The following is a 22,015-nucleotide window of genomic DNA, read 5'->3' as shown; positions in this document are numbered from 1 at the left end:
CAGACCCCCCTGCGATAGGTGGAAATCCGCAAAGTAGAAACCATGTTTGTATGGTTATTTTTATATATTTTAAGCCTTTATAAACTCTCCCACACTGTTTATAATTATTCCCTGCACAGTTATACAGCATAATCCCTTTGTATTCCCTTAGATATTAGGTAAGATTCATTGAAATTATGTATGTAAACACACTTGTTCATATACAGTAAAACCTAAATATTATTTTAAAGATATTGAGTGTCTCCGATATCACATATGTTACAGCCATTACAATAGACAGGCCACCAGCAATAAATACGTACAATGCAAGAAAAATTGTATACAGTAAAATGTGTGTACAGTGACACTAAACGTACATACATGTACTAAGTACTATAAATAGAAAATTAATTATGGTTACTCACCAACAATGACACGATGACTTGTCCGATAACAATGAGTTTAATTTTACTGCACAACAAAGGAGAGCGTTACAGCCCTTCTAAAGGAGCCACTTCAGGCAACTGTGTAGCATCGCCGTTATTCTTCTTCAATCCAAATCCCTAAAGTAGATTCCATCCAGACTACTGCCTTATTACATCCACTTACAACTCGTTTTGCACCCTGGTTAAAAGGACACTGCGGCCGTAGATCTTATATTCCTTTCCTACTTTTTAAATAAAAAGAATCGTAGCCTAATTGATGCTGTAATGGCGTCCTACAGCGGTGTAGCTTTTCCCTTTCTTCAACAAATCCAAAACATTTACCTTTTCGGCAATCGTTAACATCTTCCGTTGGCGCTTGGGCACAGCCCCTGAAGCAGTAGCAGGAGCAGATTGTTTTGGAGCCATAATGAAGGGCTCGACTATGCACAAAGATAAACACAAAAGTTAACTCTTTACACAGCGAAACACGTTGATGCTGAATGAGCGAAACAAGACTTCCTGGTTAATACCGCATTCAGCACACAGGAACTTAACTGCGTGCTCTGATTGGTTAGCTCCTCAGTCATCCGCCAATAGCGTCCCTTGTATGAAATCAACTGGGCAAACCAACTGAGGAAGCATGTACAGGAAGTAAAAAGACCCATTGTCCGCAGAACCCGTGAAGCAGTGAAAAATCCACGTTATATATTTAGTTATGCTTACATATAAAATCCGCGATAGAGTGAAGCCGCAAAAGTCGAAGTTAATTGTATTTACATACAATCCTATGGTGGAAATTGCTTCGGTTCACGACCAGAGTTTTGAAACAAATTATGGTCGTGAACCGAGATTCCACTGTATCTGTATAGTTTCGGGTTATGCAACATGCCGCAATTACAAAAGAACTTATTTCAACAAGGGAGCTAGCGCCCCCTGCTGGACAGAGAAGCTACTGTGAGGAAAATGTAGCATGCACATCAAGACCTTGATTTCAGGATCTGGCATAAGCTGTAGCCTACTCAAAATAAAGTTACATACATAATACATATTATTTTATACATGTGTATACACACACAATACTAAACTAACTTAGAATGTAACTCTGCAACACATAATGATAAAATATGACAAGGAACGGCAGAAAAAAGTCATAACAAAGCTAAAAGATGAATGATATGGTCAAAATAGACAGATCCATGCCATTATTAATAATTAGACCAAGACAGTAATTAAAAATGCCAATGTGATAGTTAATTCTAGAGCTTCCTGGCAGAAGTGCAGATTTTAAAAGTTTAAAACAGGCCATGCATCCAGCATATAACCATTTCTGAGCCTATTTAAAAGATTTCAGGATGGTCTATATCAACTGGAAACAACCCTTGGCAGCGCCACTCTGTCTTGGGGCACACACCTACAATTACTAATACCGAGGCTTCTTCAGAGCTGCCAATTAAAGTTTCAGATGAAGGAGAAAGTGCCACATGGACATGGGGAGAACATGGAAACAGAAGTGGGATTTAGAAACTAGGAGGTCATGTTTCTAAACCTTGTACCATGTGTGTCCTGTTTTAAACACATTTACAGTTGTGCTTGAAAGTTTGTGAACCCTTTAGAATTTTCTATATTTCTGCATAAATATGACCTAAAACATCATCAGATTTTCACTCAAGTCCTAAAAGTAGATAAAGAGAAACCAGTTAAACAAATGAGACAAAAATATTATATTTGGTCATTTATTTATTAAGGAAAATGATCAAATATTACATATTTGTGAGTGGCAAAAGTATGTGAACCTTTGCTTTCAGTATCTGGTGTGACCCCACTTTAAAGCAATAACTGCAACTAAACATTTCCGGTAACTTTTGATCATTCCTGCACACCGGTTTGGAGGAATTTTAGCCCATTCCTCCATACAGAACAGCTTCAACTCTGGGATGTTGGTGAGTTTTCTCACATTAACTGCTCGCTTCAGGTCCTTCCACAACATTTCAATTGGATTAAGGTCAGGACTTTGACTTGGCCATTCCAAAACATTAACTTTATTCTTCTTTAACCATTCTTTGGTAGAACGACTTGTTTGCTTATGGTCATTGTCTTGCTGCATGACCCACCTTCTCTTGAGATTCAGTTCATGGACAGATGTCCTGACATTTTCCTTTAGAATTCTCTGATATAATTCAGAATTCATTGTCCCATTAATGAAGGCAAGCCATCCTGGCCCAGATGCAGCAAAACGGGCCCAAACCATGATACTACCATCACCATGTTTCACAGATGGGATAAGGTTCTTATGCTGGACTGCAGTGTTTTCCTTTCTCCAAACATAACGCTTTTCATTTAAACCAAAAAGTTCTATTTTGGTCTCATCCGTCCACAAAACACTCTTCCAATAGCCTTCTGGTTAGTTCACGTGATCTTTAGCAAACTGCAGACGAGCAGCAATGTTTTTTTTGGAGAGCAGTGGCTTTCTCCTTGCAACCCTGCCATGCACACCATTGGTGTTCAGTGTTCTCCTGATGGTGGACTAATGCAAATGAACATTAGCCAATGTGAGAGAGGCCTTCAGTTGTTTAGAAGTTACCCTGGGGTCCTTTGTGACCTCGCCGACTATTACATGCCTTGCTCTTGGAGTGATCTTTGTTGGTCGACCACTCCTGGGGAGGGTATCAATGGTCTTGAATTTCCTCCATTTGTTCACAATCTGTGTGACTGTGGATTGGTGGAGTCCAAACACTTTAGAGATGGTTTTGTAACCTTTTCCAGCCTGATGAGCATCAACAACTCTTTTTCTGAGGTCCTCAGAAATCTCCTTTGTTCGTGCCATGATACACTTCCACAAACATGTGTTATGAAGAGCAGACTTTGATAGATCTCTGTTCTTTAAATAAGACAGGGTGCCCACTCACACCTGATTGTCATCCCATTGATTGAAAACACCTGACTCTAATTTCACATTCAAACTAACTGCTAATTCTAGAGGTTCACATACTTTTGCCACTCACAAATATGTAATATTTGATCATTTTCCTCAATAAATAAATGACCAAGTATAATATTTTTGCCTCATTTGTTTAACTGGTTTCTCTTTATCTACTTTTAGGACTTGAGTGAAAATCTGATGATGTTTTAGGTCATATTTATGCAGAAATATGAAAATTCTAAAGGGTTCACAAACTTTCATGCACAACTATATCACAACATTTTAAATAACTAACTATCTTTAGAAAGGCCCACAGTTCTGACAGGCTAAAGTCGACACTATTTAATCATGAACCATACAAAAGCACTCAATGAATCAATTTAACTTTGAAAAATGAAAAACAGCTCTATTACTTTCAGAAGTAATATTACCATTTTATCAACTACAAAGCTTTTCAAGGTACATATTGCAGAGTTTCATCACTTTTTAACCTACAAGTCCAAGAGGATTTCTGGAACTGCAGATGTCTGCGTGGTAAATTATTGACAAGTTTTGTAAATACAGTCAAGTCAGCTCCTAACAATAGACTGGGGAGGACTACAATTTTCCAGGAACCAGCCTGATGGATGGCTATAAGCTGAGGTCAAAACAGTACTAATGGAACAAGTTACAGATACAGGAAAGGCAGTATACAGTGGTAAATATTTCATTTAAGTTTGTTTCTGGGGTTTTTAAAAATATTTATTTATAAAATCAACCACGAGAAAACACACTGGAATTTACAATCCTTTATGAGTCAAATAAAGAACAAGCAAAGGCATTTCATAAATTAAAAAAAAATCCCTGCACTCCTGAAAAGGCATATCCTTAATAAAGGTAACAGCAACACAAGCAAATATTTGTAATAATTAATATTACAACAATAACCATATGATATCTATGCTGTTTAAGTGCAAAGTTGATTTAGAAGCTGACTAATACCAGCACTTGTATTCCGTTCAGTTTTTGCTCAGAGAGTAACAGCATGACTGCTGTTGAACATTTAGTTGTATTAGTAAATGTCGAACTGGCTTCGGAAACCCAGGCCGCTTGTATGAATTATTTACAGTGACTCTGTTCTGAAGGTCTATTAACATGCTGGAAACAAACTGAAACAAAAGAGAAGAAAAAATGTATTACAAAATTAAGCATGAAAGTACGTAAGTGGAATATACAGTACAGCACTGTTTGAAAGTATGTGGATATGACATTTTGTATGGATTATTAGGCAGACAAATAAGCAAAAGTCCAGTCTGAAGGTTAAACTAAATAACATAAATGAATACAAATATTTAAGACTATAATATTAATATAATATAAAAACTATTTAGCAGAAGCTCAGACTCTTTTAAAACCTACTAAATGCATGCCTGTACTTTGTAATTGCTCACACATATCTGCCTTGAGGAATTTTCACCTATTTCTCTCATAGAACTTCTTTGACTAAAACACATTTGCAAGGTTCATGTTTTTCTCTTTGTACAATTTCTGGTTTGCCATTTTGATACCATAAACTAATAAGTATCATACTTTGAGGTATTTCATAAGGAGACTTCTGATTATTCTGACATCTTATGTGCACCATTGGAACATTAAATGTGATGATAGAACTTGTCATTCCACCTTCCCCAACAACATTCTTGTTGCACTTGCATAAAATGTATGTAAAGTTAAGCACATACCACATATGCATATTCTATCATGGTAACTCTGTCCTGCAGAAATCTTTGTGCTCATTAAATTTACTGTATGTATGCATATAATATAATATAATATAATATACATACATACATACAGCATCCGGAAAGTATTCACAGCGCATCACTTTTTCCACATTTTGTTATGTTACAGCCTTATTCCAAAATGGATTAAATTCATTTTTTTCCTCAGAATTCTACACACAACACCCCATAATGATAACGTGAAAAAAGTTTACTTGAGGTTTTTGCAAATTTATTAAAAATAAAAAAAACTGAGAAATCAAAGCAGCTGCAAGGAAGGGAGCAATGTGAAGGTAGTCTTTCAGCATTTTTTAGAGGAGCGTCCATATCCTCTAGGCCAGTGTGCGAACAGCCCCTCTGCTAACACCCCCCCTGTCAGGAGCAGAGAATGTCAGAGAGAGTGAGAGAGACAGGGAAAAGCAAACAATCAAAAATCAATACGTGCTGTTCAGGCTTTTAAGTATGCGAAGCACCGTGCCAGAAGCATAGTGTATATCATTGAGTTTTATTTAATATGTAATACGCGCTCCGATTGGGTAGCTTCTCAGCCATCCGCCAATATTGTCCCTTGTATGAAATCAACCGGGCAAACCAAATGAGGAAGCATGTACCACAAATTAAAAGACCCATTGTCCGCAGAAATCCGCGAAAAATCCGTGATATATATTTAGATATGCTTACATATAAAATCCGCGATGGAGTAAAGCTGTGAAAGTCGATATCCATCCATCCATTTTCCAACCCGCTGAATTCGAACACAGACTCCACACACTGAGGAGAGGCAAGACACATGACAGCCCACATGGAGTTTGCTAAAAGACACCTGAAGGACTCTGAAATGGTGAGAAATAAGATTCTCTGGTCTGATGAGACCAAGATAGAACTTTTTGGCCTTAATTCTAAGCGGTATGTGTGCAGACAACCAGGCACTGCTCATCACTTGTCCAATACAGTCCCCACAGTGAAGCATGGCGGTGGCAGCTTCATGTTGTGGGGGTGTTTTTCAGCTGCAGGGACAGGACGACTGGTTACAATCGAGGCAAAGATGAATGCGGCCAAGTACAGGGATATCCTGGACAAAAACCTTCTCCAGAGTGCTAAGGACCTCAGACTGGGCCAAAGGTTTACCTTCCAAAAAGACAATGACCCTAAGCACACAGCTAAAATAACGAAGGAGTGGCTTCACAACAACTCTGTGACTGTTCTTGAATGGCCCAGCCAGAGCCCTGACTTAAACCCAATTGAGCTTCTCTGGAGAGACCTAAAAATGGCTGTCCACCAACATTTACCATCCAACCTGACAGAACTGGAGAGGATCTGCAAGGAGGAATGGCAGAGGATCCCCAAATCCAGGTGTGAAAAACTTGTTGCATCTTTCCCAAGAAGACTCATGGCTGTATTAGCTCAAAAGGGTGCTTCTACTAAATACTGAGCAAAGGGTCTGAATACTTAGGACCATGTGATATTTCAGTTTTCCATTTTTAATAAATCTGCAACAATTTCAAAAATTCTTTTTTTTGTCTGTCAATATGGGGTGCTGTGTGTACATTAATGAGGAAAAAATTAATTTAAATGATTTTAGCAAATGGCTGCAATATAACAAAGAGTGAAAAATTGAAGGGGGTCTGAATACTTTCCGTACCCACTGTATATATTATATATTCATCCATCCATCCTCTTCTGCTTATCTGGGATCGGGTCGCGGGGGCAGCTGCATGAGCAGAGTGGCCCAGAGTTCCCTCTCCCCGGCCACTTCTTCCAGCTCTTCCGGGAGAATCCCAAGGCATTCCCAGGCCAGCCGGGAGACATAGTCCCTCCAGCGTGTCCTGGGTCTTCCCCGGGGCCTCCTCCCGGTTGGACGTGCTCAGAACACCTCACCAGGGAGGCGTCCAGGAGGCATCCTGATCAGATGCCCAAGCCACCTCATCTGACTCCTCTCGATGCGGAGGAGTAGCGGCTCTACTCTGAGCCCCTCCCGGATGACTGAGCTTCTCACCCTATCTTTAAGGGAAAGCCCAGACACCCTGCGGAGGAAGCTCATGACCATAGGTGAGGGTAGGAACGTGGATCGACTGGTAAATTGAGAGCTTTGCCTTACGGCTCAGCTCTTTTTTCACCACAACAGACCAATGCAGAGCCCGCATCACTGCGGATGCTGCACCGATCCGCCTGTCGACCTCACGGTCCATTATTCCCTCACTCGTGAACAAGACCCCGAGATACTTGAACTCCTCCACTTGGGGCAGAATCTCTCCCCCAACCCTGAGAGGGCACTCCACCCTTTTCCGGCTGAGGACCATGGTCTCGGATTTGGAGGTGCTGATTCTCATCCCAGCTGCGAACCAATCCAGAGAGAGCTGAAGATCACGGCCTGATGAAGCAAACAGGACATCATCTGCAAAAAGCAGTGACCCAATTCTGAGTCCACCAAACCGGACCCCTTCAACACCCTGGCTGCGCCTATATATATATGATTTGAAAATCCTTTTCAACCTATATTCAATTGAATACACTACGAAGGCAACATATCTAATGTTCAAACTGATAAACTTTATTGTTGTTTTGCAACTCATCGCTCAGTTTGAATTTGATGCCTGCAACACGTTCCAAAAAAGCTGGGACAGGAGCAGCAAGAGACTGGGAAAGTTGAGGAATGTTCAAAAAACACCCGTTTTGAACATTCCACAGGTGAACAGGTTAATTGGAAACATTTGTTTGTCATGATTGGGTATAAAAGGAGCATCCCCAAAAGGCTGTCATTCACAAGCAAGGATGGGGTGAGGTTCACCACTTTGTGAACAACTGCGTGGGCAAATAGTCCAGCAGTTTAAGAACAACGTTTCTCAACGTACAAAATTGTAAGGAATCTAGGGATTTCATCATCTACTGTCCATAATATCATCAAAAAGATTCAGAGAATCTGGAGAAATCTCTGCACGTAAGCGGCAAGGCCGAAAACCAACACTAGATGCCCGTGTCCTTCGATCCCTCAGGCGGCACTGCATTAAAAACCAACATCATTCTGTAAAGGATATTACCATGTAGGCTCAGGAATACTTCAGAAAATTATTGTCAGTTAACACAGTTCGTCGCTACATCTATAAGTGCAAGTTAAAACTCTACCATGCAAACGAAAGCCATATATCAACAACACCCAGAAACGCCGCCGGCTTCTCTGGGCCCAAACTCATCTGAGATGGACTGACGCAAAGTAGAAAAGTGTGCTGTGGTCTGACGAGTCCACATTTCAAATTGTTTTTGGAAACCATGGCCATCGTGTCCTCCGGGCCAAAGAGGAAAAGGACCATCCGGATTGTTATCAGCGCAAAGTTCAAAAGCCAGTATCTGTGATGGTATGGGGGTGTGTTAGTGCCCATGGCATGGGTAACTTGCACATCTGTGAAGGCACCATTAATGCTGAAAGGTACATACGGTTTTCGAGCAACTTATGCTGCCATCCAAGCGACGTCTTTTTCAGGGATGTCCCTGCTTATTTCAGCAGGACAATGTGAAGCCACATTCTGCATGTGGCTTTCTGCAAAAAAGTGCAGGTACTAGAATGGCCTGCCTGCAGTTCAGACCTGTCTCCCATTGAAAATGTGTGGCGCATTATGAAGCGCAAAATACGACAACAGAGACACCGGACTGTGAAGCAACTGAAGTTATACATCAAGCAAGAATGGGAAAGAATTCCACCTACACAGCTTCAACAATTAGTGTCCTCAGTTCCCAAACACTTATTGAGCGTTGTTAAAAGCAAAGGTGATACAAACACAGTGGTAAACATTACCCAGTCCCATCTTTTTTGGAACGTGTTGCAGGCATCAAATTCAAGGATTTGCAAAACAACAATAAAGTTTATCAGTTTGAACATTCGATATCTTGTCTTTGTAGTGTATTCAATTGAATATAGATTTGCAAATCATTGTATTCTGTTTTTATTTATGTTTTACACAATTTCCCAATTTCATTGGAATTGGGGTTGTGTGTGTGTGTTATATATATATATATATATATACATATACATATACATACATACACATACATACACACACACACACACACACATATGCATATACACACACATACACGCACACACAAACACAAAATCTGGATTTTCACAAACATGTAATACAAAATTCCATGTAATAGATGACTACATTTTTATGGATAGAGTTGGAGTAAAGTATGTATATTAATCAGTTTTTAAACAAGATAAATCGGAGAGTGGTAAAGGATACAGCACATAATTACTAAACTGTATAAATAGCAAAAATTTGGAAAATGTATATCAGCCATAAACAATCACAAAGTGCAATCACACATTAACAGCATATGGTATTATATTTGAAAACCATGTTACATACCACTGGAATCCACCTTTTGATTCTGTGAATTTGTGGCGAACCATAAAGGCTGCTAGTGCTTCAGCCACCTGATACCAAAATAAAAATTACTTCAGTAAGCAAAAGATCCAGCAGTAAGAATACAATTGCAAAAGGGCTTCTCAACCCTAAAAATATTATGTAACAGCATGACACTTTATACTAGACCACAACCAATTAATCATGGGGCAAATCTGATTGGACATTAATCTATTTCAACATAGCCAGAAAACATCCAGTGCTTTGTCTTTTCTTTTCACAACAGTGAACCTGCTCCTCCATTTTAAAAGCAGCGCACCTAATTTTTAACTGCTATTCCATATGCATGACAAATTTACAATATGTTAGAGTTGATGTATATTATCATTAACAACTTTTGAAAGACAGTTGTTCAAAGTATATAGTACTCTGTGGCTAAATAGACAATAGCCAGCTATTCTGAACACTCAATGTAGACAGCTTCGCTCAGGGGATAAAAAGATGTTGGTGCATTTTAGTGTTGAGACTCTGTGAAACATTAGTATTTCCCTCCCAGTAAATACTTAAAACAACAGAACAATAAGTACTTGGGGGTCCACATCAATGACAGGTTGGACTTTCATAACACAGAAGATCTATATAAGAAATGGCTGAGCAGGCTCTTTTTTCTTAGGTAACTGTATTCCTTTATTGTGGGAACTGACATCCTTCACATCTATAATTCTATGAAGGCCAGTGTGATTTTCTACGCTAGTAACATCACTTCAAGAGAGGCCCACAAAACCAACAAGCTAATTAATAGGGCATGCTCAGTTATAGGACACACTCTGGACCTCCTGGAGGTCATAGCAAAGGATAGAATTAAAACATAAAACAATGCTGACCATCCTCTCTCTGACACATGGACACCGAGGATTTTTTGTTAACTAATCCTTCAGAAGTGTGCTAAGAAACGATACTGGGGCTTCTTTATACCAACAGCAATTATGCTTGCATAATGTCTCATTTCTTTTTAAAATTTCTTCCCTTTTAGTCATTCTGGTGTGTATTCATGTGGTATAGCGTGTCCGCGGCTCAGGAAATGTGGCCATTTTAATAAATATATAATTGGTTGTGCTCGCGCAGCGACTGATCTGCTGTGAAGATGCCTCCCACCCAGATTGATACGAGGTGGTCGGCTGATCATGTGTTGCTTTGCAAGCACGTGCAATTGTCCGATTGTCTGAATATCAGCCCAGGGCAGCAATCAGATGATCGCACCTACAGCTGTTTCCCAGAAAGAAGGGGAGTGCGAGAAAAGAAAAGGGAAAAAAAAAAAGAAAGAAAGAGACAAAGGAAGCAGAGGTTAAAGGACGGGAGGAAAACACCCAGGAAAGAGAAAGAAAACAAGCTGGTGCAGAGTATGGAAGCAGGTGGATGGGAATTAAGCCCTAATGAGGAGCGAGTGGCCATCACTCAGGAGGGGACTGTGGGTCACTCCTGCCGAGTGTCTTTGGAGCAGGAGTGACCATTACGCTCTGGAGGTGCTCTTGCCAGGAGGACCCATTGAAATGGAAGTGGTGGGAGCACAGAGCGCCTGCACCAGATGGAGCCAGGATCAGCAGCAGTTCTTGTGGAGAAGGACTCAGTGGTTGCTTGCGGACACCATGGGATTGGTACCTGGGACATGGGCCAGAGGAGGTGTGCGTCAGCACCTGTTGGTCGACATCTCTCTGTGCTGCCAGATCCAAACGCTGGAGGCGCGTCAATTTTAAATTAAGACACCAGGGCTTGTGGAATTGAAATGAGTTTCCTGCACTTAGTTTTTTTTAAGCTCATTTTAATGGATTTATTTATAGGATTTTTAACCTCCACGTCACCTTTATTTTATCGGATTATTTATTGAATTTTGAGCACTGCACTTTTTGGACAGCTTTTTTTGTTGAATAGTTTTTAATAAAAGCACTGAGCACTGCTTCACCATCCCCCTTTGCTTGGTGTGTTTGTTCTTATCAGCTCAACTCATCCTGGTCATGACTATCAACGGTGTCGGGATCAAGAGGCTTCCAAAATGGAAGTGAGAGGGTGGAACCGACCTACACCATCACAGATCAGACCATATTGTGTGTGTGTGTGTGTATATTATATGTAATTTTTAAAGAACTTCTATAAAAAGCCAAATTTCCACCTGAAATTTTAAATTCATACCCTATTAATGATAAGATTGTCTGCAGCGGTCAGGTTACACAAAAATTAGTGCTCAAATACTCATATTTAAAACAATATTCGAATATATATTTGAATGTAGATTAAAAATTCTAAATGTGACTGTATATTTGTACTTAACGTGCCTTTATATGCTTCATTATTACTAATAATTTTGCTTTGTTTGTGGTGCATCTGCAATGCATGCAACACTAATGATTTGTGCAGTGACATAACTTTCACTTGGCAAATACAGCCCTTTATAAAAATTGGATATTTTGTCCATGGGATTTTACATAAACAAAAGTAAAAATTGAACAGAGGTACTTTAAATGCCTGAATGCATATGTGAAATACATACAAAATTGTTGCGGATTAGTTTATCACTCGCTACTTTAGTACCTACATCCTGCTCCCTCCTCAAGCCCTGTTCTCCACTATGTGCTTTTTGATCCATGGGTGCAAAAAATGTGAAGTCAGTGTCCATCCGTGTTCATTTTATATAAGTCTCTGCATGGTAAGTTACTGAATATACTATTGTAAATGTTGTATTTTAATGATCTTTCACTTTCATTAACAACAACGTTTAAATTCTACTACTTAAGGTTACATGTGTTATATTTTGGCTTGTTCTAAATTTTTCTGTACATTCATTTTTTTACTTTTTCATTACACCTATGTTTTAGAAACTGTATGTCAGCTGGCACCAAACGACACATATTGGTTGAAGTAGGTAAGTATACTTATCTGATGCTGTAAACACTCTTTAAAATGAAGGATTTCAAAAGTTGAAAAAGGAAATTCATACAAAATGGCAGTTATTTCCAATTAATATTAATGATAAAGGAAAGTAGGCTTTGTTTGCTATAATACTTAACAGTATAAATATAAAGTAACAGCAAATCAGGGGATTTTATGTTCAAGAGTGGAATGGAACAGAATCGAGAGCAAAACAAAACTTTTAGGGCACTGGAGAAGAGCTTAAAATCTGTTGATAGTACACCCAATAACCAAAAAGATCAGCAATTCACTCAAAACATGCATCAGTTTTATGAATGACAATACTAAGTAACACTGATAACGGAAATGAAAAATAAACATACAAATGTTTGCCGTTTGGAAGCGTAGTGTGTCTAGACTTAACACAAAGCTGAAATTAACCTGAAGGTACAGTGCATCCGGAAAGTATTCACAGCGCATCACTTTTTCCACATTTTGTTATGTTACAGCCTTATTCCAAAATGGATTAAATTAATTTTTTCCTCTGAATTCTACACACAACACCCCATAATGACAACGTGAAAAAAGTTTAATTGAAATTTTTGCAAATGTATTAAAATTAAAAAAAAAACAAAAACTGAGAAATCACATGTACATAAGTATTCACAGCCTTTGTCACGAAGCTCAAAATTGAGCTCAGGTGCATCCCGTTTCCCCAGATCGTCCTTTAGATGCAGCTTAACTGGAGTCCACCTGTGGTAAATTCAGTTGATTGGACATGATTTAGAAAGGCACACACCTGTCTATATAAGGTCCCACAGCTGACAGTTCACGTCAGAGCACAAACCAAGCATGAAGTCATTGTCTGTAGACCTCCGAGACAGGATGTCTCAAGGCACAAATCTGGGGAAGGTTACAGAAAAATTTCTGCTGCTTTGAAGGTCCCAATGAGCACAGTGGCTTCCATCATCCGTAAGTCGAAGAAGTTTGACTCTTCCTAGAGCTGGCCGGCCATCTAAACTGAGCAATCGGGGGAGAAGGGCCGTAGTCAGGGAGGTGACCAAGAGCCCGATGGTCACTCTGTCAGAGCTCCAGAGGTCCTTTGTGGAGAGAGGAGAACCTTCCAGAAGGACAACCATCTCTGCAGCAATCCACCAATCAGGCCTGTATGCTAGAGTGGCCAGACGGAAGCCACTCCTTAGTAAAAAGGCACATGGCAGCCTGCCTGGAGTTTGCCAAAAGGCACCTGAAGGACTCTCAGACCATGAGAAACAAAATTTTCTGGTCTGATGAGACAAAGATTGAACTCTTTGGTGTGAATGCCAGGCGTCAAGTTTAGAGGAAACCAGGTACCGCTCATCACCAGGCCAATACCATCCCTACAGTGAAGCATGGTGGTGGCAGCATCATGCTGTGGGGATGTTTTTCAGCGGCAGGAACTGGGAGACTAGTCAGGATAAAGGGAAGGATGACTGCGCAATGTACAGAGACATCCATAAATGAAAACCTGCTCCAGAGTGCTCTTGACCTCAGGCTGGGGCGACGGTTCACCTTTCAGCAGGACAACGACCCTAAGTACACAGCCAAGAGATCAAGGGAGTGGCTTCAAGACAACTCTGTGAATGTCCTTGAGTGGCCCAGCCAGAGCCCAGACTTGAATCTGATTGAACATCTCTGGAGAGATCTTAAAATGGCTGTGCACCGACGCTTCCCATCCAACCTGATGGAGCTTGAGAGGTGCTGCAAAGAGGCATGGGCAAAACTGGCCAAGGATAGGTGTGCCAAGCTTGTGGCATCATATTCAAAAAGACTTGAGGCTGTAATTGCTGCCAAAAGTGCATCGACAAAGTATTGAGCAAAGGCTGTGAATACTTATGTACATGTGATTTCTCAGTTTTTGTTTTTTTTTTTTTTTTTTTAATTTTAATACATTTGCAAAAATTTCAAGTAAACTTTTTTCACGTTGTCATTATGGGGTGTTGTGTGTAGAATTCAGAGGAAAAAAATGAATTTAATCCATTTTGGAATAAGGCTGTGACATAACAAAATGTGGAAAAAGTGATGCGCTATGAATACTTTCCGGATGCACTGTATATATTATGGAAAAAGTACAGGATTATCTGGAACAAATCAGACAGAAGTCAGACATCCCCTTTGAGTAGTGAAGCCTCAACTGGACTGGTTTGAACAACCTCTCTGTTCAGGCAAAATTATTTGGCTTATCCAATATTATCAGTGCCCAGTGAGCAGGTGTTTGGTGGTTTAGGCAACATTTATGAGGACCAGAACAACTTTTTCAATGCCGCAAATGCAGAGAAGTTGTTTCCTGCATTATAACTAGAGATGAGCAAACGGATCGGAGTTTGCTTTGCCTTATGTTAGGCACAACACAACTCAAGTACTAGTCCATTGAAACAATATCTCAGCTTCTTCTTTTTATTAATCAAAAAGTTTAAGGAGCTCAGAAGGCAGACATTATACAGCTTAAAGTAATCGGGCATTAGAAATTGAACCTTCTTCATGAGAGAAATTCATTTTGCCAATAAAGTGTAGCTTGTTCAGCACAAATACTCAAAGAATATAAACGTTCTAAGAATTGTTCTTATTCAGTACCTATTTTTTTAACTGTTTTAATTTTATGTATAGTTGGGTGGAAAGGGATATAAAGACACCCCCTGGAGCTGTGAAGCAGGAGCACTAACCAATGCAACATCATTCTGGTGAAAATAGTGTTGCTAACATTTAAAATAATTTGGCGTGTTACAGGCAAATAACAGCCATCCATCCATTTTCGAAATTCACATATACAGGGCAGTTGGAGCCTATTTGGCAATCCTTGGACAGGACATCAGCACAATGCAGGGTGAACACATGCACAAGGGCAAGTTTAGCACTGCCAGTCCACCTAACCTGTACGTCTTTGGACTGTGGGAGGAAACCACAGCACCCAGAGGAAAATATGCAAACATCATGCTGCAAGCACCTGGGACGTGAACACTGCTCTCCTTGCTGAGATGCAGCAGAGCTACCACTGCACCACCACGCCAACAAGTAATATAAACAGAAAATAAAATCTAGGAATTTTTTTTTTTTTTACCTTTTCAGTATGTAACTGTAAAATGACACGAGTTACAATGTACTGTGCAAAAAACACACCTCATTATCTGGAACATTTACTTCCACCCCATTTGCATTTACCTTCTCAGGTGCGTCCTCATGTACCGCATGTCCACATTGGGGTAAAACTTGCATTTGAAATTTACCTGTTGGTAGGGGGACAAAAATTACTTAAAAGACGACTTTTGACAGTGTATTTCTTAATGTATGTGTAAGTAACACATTAAGATTGGAGCAGTCAAACTCATATCCTGATGGTCACAGTGGTTGTAGGCTTTCAGACATCATATTTTTATAATTAGTAACCAACAATATAACATACTTATTTTGCCTTAAACTTAATTGACTTGCTTTTTAAGATTCAGAACCCTCAGTTGTTTTTTTTCCCATATAATCAGCATTCAAACAATAATTATATACTCGAGGGTCTCAAGTTCAGCCGAGGATGGCCACCATCTTGAATGCAATAAATTTCCTTATTAAAAGACAATTTTTGCTGAAAATGACTTACACTGTTTAACACTAGAATTACCAGAGCCTACGAAAAAACTTGTAAATCTGTCCCACCTTAAATCGCTTCTTAAAATCGTTCACAGCTCTCCACCAGAGTCTTTTGTGAAACCTTTACAAGTATCATAAATTATACAGAATATTTCAGACTAAAATCATATGTATGTTTTTATTCTAAAATAGTAAGACTAAGAGCAGTTTACTTCTCAAAACGGAATGGTGCAGGATCAAACTCGCGACCTTTTGATTCCCAGTCGGCAGCTGATTCTATTGCGCCACGGAGGCAGTCATAATAAATGGGTGTCAATGTCGCATGTTAAGGCGGCTTTTTGTTTCTGCAGTTATATTTTTGAATAAAAGTGCAATTGTTGTGTTAGATTTGTACCTTTTTGTGAAAGCATTTCTTGGATACTTCAGGCTTCATACATTATATTGTTTATGTCTACATTTTGTCATCTACTAGAAGAATATAAAAAAGTTTCTGTTTTAACAATGTATTTACACAGATTACTGTAGAAACGGAACAGACATGAAATGTGTCTGTTCCAAACAACGATCTATTATTTCCACTCTAAAACTCCACTTCACTCCCAGAAAATCAATCAAGTTTGTGCACGTTCTAAGTCGGTGGGGGGATGGAATAGCCGGCTGCTTGCAGCCCGATTTTTATCAGCACATTTAGATCACAAAAGACACTGTTGGAGAGCTGTGAACGATTTTAAGAAGTGATTTAAGGTGGGACGGATTTAAGAGTTTTTTCGTAGGCTCTGGTAATTCTAGTGTTAATGATGTCTTATTAGTGCTTTTAGACTATGTTCACTTTACCAGGCTGAAGCGATTCAAATCTGAATTTTTGCCTTAATGCGACACAAATCTGATGTTTTTTCAGGGCTGTGTGGACACAGGAAATACAGAACTTTTCATATCAGATATTTAATCACTTTCATATGTGGTCCTAGATTGAATCCATATCCAATTTTTGGTAATGTAAAATGGGTAAAATCGGAATTAGTTCGTTTTTTTGCCTATATATATGGGCTGAGTGCAGTTGTTAGTCAGCTAGCTCTGGCAGCATGGCAAAACAACAATGGAGGAGAGCTACAGCTGTGACAACAGTCTTGGTCCCACCACTGCTGGCTTGTTTCTCATACCGACACATCTTTTGGTGCAGCAGTGATAGTAATAGCTGTTAAAACAGCAAACATTACCCATCCGGCTTTTTTTCACCCTCTCGACCTAATTACATACAGCTGACAAACAATCCTTCAGAGCAAAATATGATGCATACTGTACACTAGCTACTAGCGCATCCATTTTGTCAGTTTTAATATAAGTCACCTCACAAATATCACATTTTGGGGGACAGATGTGATCACATTACAGTTAGATACAGGCAAAAAATTTGAAATAAGCAAGGAGGCTTGAAATGTGAACATGGCGTTATTCTGTCACACCAGACATTTCCAAAAGTGTTGATCGTCTTTTTTCCCTGATTGGAAATACTATATTTTTGAGGACCAGATGAGTTCACTATTTCTCTGACCTTTGCTTTTTTATGTCTAAAAAGAAACAATGAAGCATTCTGAATCTTAAAATGCAAGTAAATTAACTAAAGCAATAGTAATCGCTTACTAATTAAAGAAGTGACTGGGAAAAAAAAAAAAAAACAGTGGCACCCTGGGATCTGAGTTTGACCCCTTTGATTTAGACAAAAAAAACTTAATGCATTTTCTTTAACAAATAAAATAATCTAATCATGAAGATCAAATGCTTCATGAACATGCATTATGAAAACTCTTTCTTTTAAACACTATTAAAAATAAATTAAATTTAAGATTTCAATAGAACATAAATATTGTCAGTTTTATAGGAATACATATAGTGTATATTTAAGACTTTTTTTTAAAGAAATGGTAGAATTCTTTTTTAGAATATCACAAAATTACCTGCAAAATTATAGATACTATACTTTTGAAATATATTGTATCAACCATTTATAAAGAACAAAATTATTGAATGAGAAAGTATAGTACTAGGAATTATTTTCTGAACCATTATACCGGGTAGTCCTTTTACTATAAACATCTGGATTAATGAATATTTTTTAGCTATAACACATTTAACTCCAGCATACCTTGCATCTGTCCTATTGTAAGATCTTTATCCAGGCGATCAACACCTGCAAAATTATAAATCGTTGAAATGATCTCAAAGTGCTGTGTAAAGTAAAGCAACAGAATAAGACGTACAATACATAATATTTTTGGAACTCGTTATACTTAAGAATTGGACACTAAGACCCCGATAGGAAAAAATAAGCACGATGATCACTTCATATTACAGGATTAAGCAAGGTGTATTTTTTTAATATTGGATGTAGTTTAAAAAAATATATATATTTTTGTTGATGGCTGCCATTGTGTAAGATTTTCTTATTTCTGAGTTTTACTTTCTCATGTCTACATTTAATTGAGCTAATAAATGTTAATAACTATTATGTCACGATAAACATAAGTAAGTCTAGAACCTTTGGAAATTTACATCAGATGTCCACTTAGGACACTTCTACTTCTGCCAGAGAAACATGAATTGAATGTAAACAAGTATTAAAGTAAAAGGCTACAAAAAATTACTTTTACATACAATAACTGCACAATACTAATATCCTCACATCTTTAAAAAAAGGTGCAAATTTATTAAATATATTCAAAACTTGCTTAATAATCTTCTGAACAATCTTTAAAATAATACAATCTTTTTATAGATGTACAATTTACAAACTTTAATAAATAAGCTGAAGCTATTTTTCAGTGTTTATTAAGATACAGTAATGGCGCACTGCACGAATACACTTGACTTGAGCATTCATAGTTTTTATCCTCTTTCTCTGTATGTTTAGCATTCGTTTGCTCAGAGGTTGATGTGCTTGCTGCTTCCATAGCAGCTCTTCAAAGCTCCACCCTAGCGGCCTGCTTCTTTCGTGCTTTTTCGTGTTAAAACTGATTAAGTCAGTGCTTGTGTTGCAATTACTTAGTACGCTTTCCTTAATTTTTTATTGAAGCTTGCACTTAAGTCTTAAAAAAGACTTGGGATAATAAAATCCTACAGTAAATATTAAGTGAAGAATATGTTGGTTGTACATGGGCAAAAGTGAAGCAATTCATAATTACCTGCCAACAGCAGCAATTTGGGTACAGAGCAGCTGAGGAAAAGGTTGGACAATCCTCTGAACCAGCCATCCCAATATTTCTCTGTTTTTGCCAACTCAATTCTCCAAGTATAAGAGCACTCTTTTAGCTGTGGGAAAAATAAGGACTTGCTGGGATTACCAAAAAAAATCAGTTCTCAGAAATACTTTGCAACAACTTAATCACAAATTACAATTATACTGTATTAAAAGGTCAATTTCAAAATCAGGACAGGATGATAGAGAATACCTATATTAAAAGCTGAAGTCAAAAGGAGAGTTTGCAGCTCCCTTTTGAACGTCATTACTGTTTCATTCTCCACAGATGCACCTGTTAAAACCATGCAATGAGAAATTCTTTTCACAAACTATATTTCTGAGTACTAATATATAGGAGTACATAATATATATTTGAGTTGTGTACTAATATATATATATTGGAGTCTTTTTGGATCTGCTGCAGAAATACTATAAATCAAAAAATGCATTGTAGCATTTTGTTATTGTTTATATTTGATTAAAACACATGGGTGAAACAGGATTCCTGTTGTATTAACATTATTTCGATTTTCAACTTGGGCTGCTTAATAAAAATAAAAACGTGCGCATCTAAGTAACCTTCTATTTATTGTAGGGATTCCCTTGTTCACCTGTGACTTTTATTCTAATAAAAAGGATGGTAAAAGATGTAATTTTTGTCAATATATCTGTAACACTTTAGGAGGCAATGCAGCTATTTTATGGTAAGCATTATAATACATCATGTTGTGCAGATGAACACAGCTGTTGCAGACACACATACATGGTTGAGCAGTTAAACAGATAGTATACAGTGTTTGAAGATATCAAGAATGACAGAACATTGGCACTTTTTAATTTTCATGATATTATTTTCACAAGCCAGGAACATATGGACATAATTATAATAACATTATGTGTTTTTATTTACCAGTAATTACCATAATTACAGCACAAGCTGACAATTGTTTTTACTGGCATGCAAAAGTTTGGATGCCCTTGCTTAAAATGTATGTTACTGTTAATAGTTAAGTGAGCAGAAGATGAACTGATCACCAAAATGCATAAAGTTAAAGATGACACATTTCTTTTCAACAGTTTATGCAAGATTAGTGTATAGTTTTTGCTTTGCACAATTGTACAGTGAAAAAAGGATATTTGAGGTCTTAGATAACTTGGATAATGAGCTCATTAGGGCTATAGCTGATCAGAGTCATCATTAGGAAACCCCAGGTGATGCAAATTGCAAAGTTGTATAAATTCTCTGACTCCTCAAACTTTCTCCCAACAGTCAGCGGCCGTGGGCTCCTCTAAGCAGCTGTCTAGCACTCAGAAAAATAAAAGAATTGATGCTCACAAAGCAGGAGAAAGCAACAATGAGACAGAACAGCATATTCAGGTAGCTGTTTCCTCAACCTGTAATGTTATTAAGAAATTGCAGTTAACAGACACTGTGGAGGTCAAGTTGTGGTCTGGAAAACCAAGAAAACTTTCTGAAAGAGCTGCTTGTTGGACTTTTAGAAACACAAATAAAAACCCCTATTTGACTGCAAATGACCTTCAGGAAGATTTAGCAGACTCTGCAGTGATATTAAACTGTTCAGCTATGCAGCAACTCCTGAACAAGCATTAACTTCACTGTAGTGTCAGCATAAGAAAACCTTGAAGTTAAAGAGGACAGGTCCTACAACAAGATAATGATATGAAACACACCTCAAAATCTAAATGGAATACGTCAAGAGGTTGAAGCTGATGGTTTTGCCACAAACCTCACAGTCCCCCAATCAAAACATAATTAAAAATCTGTGGATAAGTCTCAGAAGAGCAGTGCATACAAGAGGGCCCAAGAATTTTGAAGAATTAGAAGCTTTCTGAAAGGAGGAATGTGTGAAAATAAGTAAGAACTGAAAGACTCTTAGCTGGCTTCAAAAACTGTTTATTTACAAGCTATGATACTTGTCAAATGGGGTGTTACTAAGTACGGACCATGTCAGGTGCTCAAATGTTTGCTTCAGACCCCTTTCATTTTTTTGGTATTTTGTACCTGTGAATGATGAAAGTAAAATGTTAAAGAAATGTGTCATCTTTAACTTTATGCCTTTTGGTGATCAGTTCATCTCCTGCTCACTTAACTATTCATGGTAACAGACATTTTAAGCAAGGATGCCCAAACTCTTACATGACACTGTAATTAAAGAAATTATGAACAATGCAGAGATGTATTGCTATTACTTTTTAATAATCATGCTTTGACCCACATATTAATGAGATTTGCACATTGTTTATAGATCTAAAATATGATATGGGTTTAAGTCTCTGCTTAGCAGAAACTTTTAAAAAAATCAATTGTAGAATCCTTTCATGCAGTTTCATACAACCATTTGTGCCAGTCTGACTACTTGAAAAAACAGCATGTAAATGATGAATGCACTTTTCAATACAATACATAATTACTGAATACATATATGGAATCACATATGACATTCTTATAAAAACAAAAATAAGAGTTTAGATCATGTATATTGATGGAAATCAGAGTTAAGCATAATCTATAATCTACATAAGCCATTTAACACTCAGCTGAAATACAAGTCTTAGTTAAAGTATGTACATACAGCAAATATGAACATCCCTTAAGAATATTTCAAGGTCTACAATTGTTTTGAATATATTTATTTTAGTATTCTTGCTACCTCTAAATCATCCTCTTTCTTCCTTTTATTATTGGACTCTCCTTCTTCCTCTTCCTCCTCTTCCTCAATGATCCCTTCAAATGCTTTAGAGTCCACAGAACTAAGATGATCTTCACATCTTGAAAGACAATAAATCTA

The 22,015-nt window shown here is 38.0% G+C and overlaps 1 protein-coding gene across 2 annotated transcripts in view; it reads right to left on the bottom strand.

Annotated features, from left to right (window-relative positions):
• Positions 1-4,028: 4,028 nt before the first annotated feature.
• Positions 4,029-22,015, bottom strand: part of ppme1 (protein phosphatase methylesterase 1) — a 47,156-nt gene continuing 29,169 nt past the window's right edge. For both annotated transcript variants that reach the window (XM_039744279.1, XM_039744280.1), the window contains exons 9-14: positions 21,878-21,995; positions 19,150-19,276; positions 18,114-18,158; positions 15,551-15,615; positions 9,452-9,519; positions 4,029-4,472 (exon numbers count right to left, since the gene is read on the bottom strand). In XM_039744279.1, coding sequence (XP_039600213.1) covers positions 4,454-4,472; positions 9,452-9,519; positions 15,551-15,615; positions 18,114-18,158; positions 19,150-19,276; positions 21,878-21,995 — 442 coding nt within the window. In that variant the 3' untranslated portion in view covers positions 4,029-4,453. The remainder of the gene's footprint in view (positions 4,473-9,451; positions 9,520-15,550; positions 15,616-18,113; positions 18,159-19,149; positions 19,277-21,877; positions 21,996-22,015) is intronic.

The sequence above is a fragment of the Polypterus senegalus genome, chromosome 2 (assembly GCF_016835505.1).
Source record: "Polypterus senegalus isolate Bchr_013 chromosome 2, ASM1683550v1, whole genome shotgun sequence".
Classification (NCBI taxonomy): Eukaryota; Metazoa; Chordata; class Cladistia; order Polypteriformes; family Polypteridae; genus Polypterus; species Polypterus senegalus.
The sequence above is the reverse complement of the archived record's forward strand: the minus strand, read 5'-3'. Positions and strand labels throughout refer to the sequence as shown.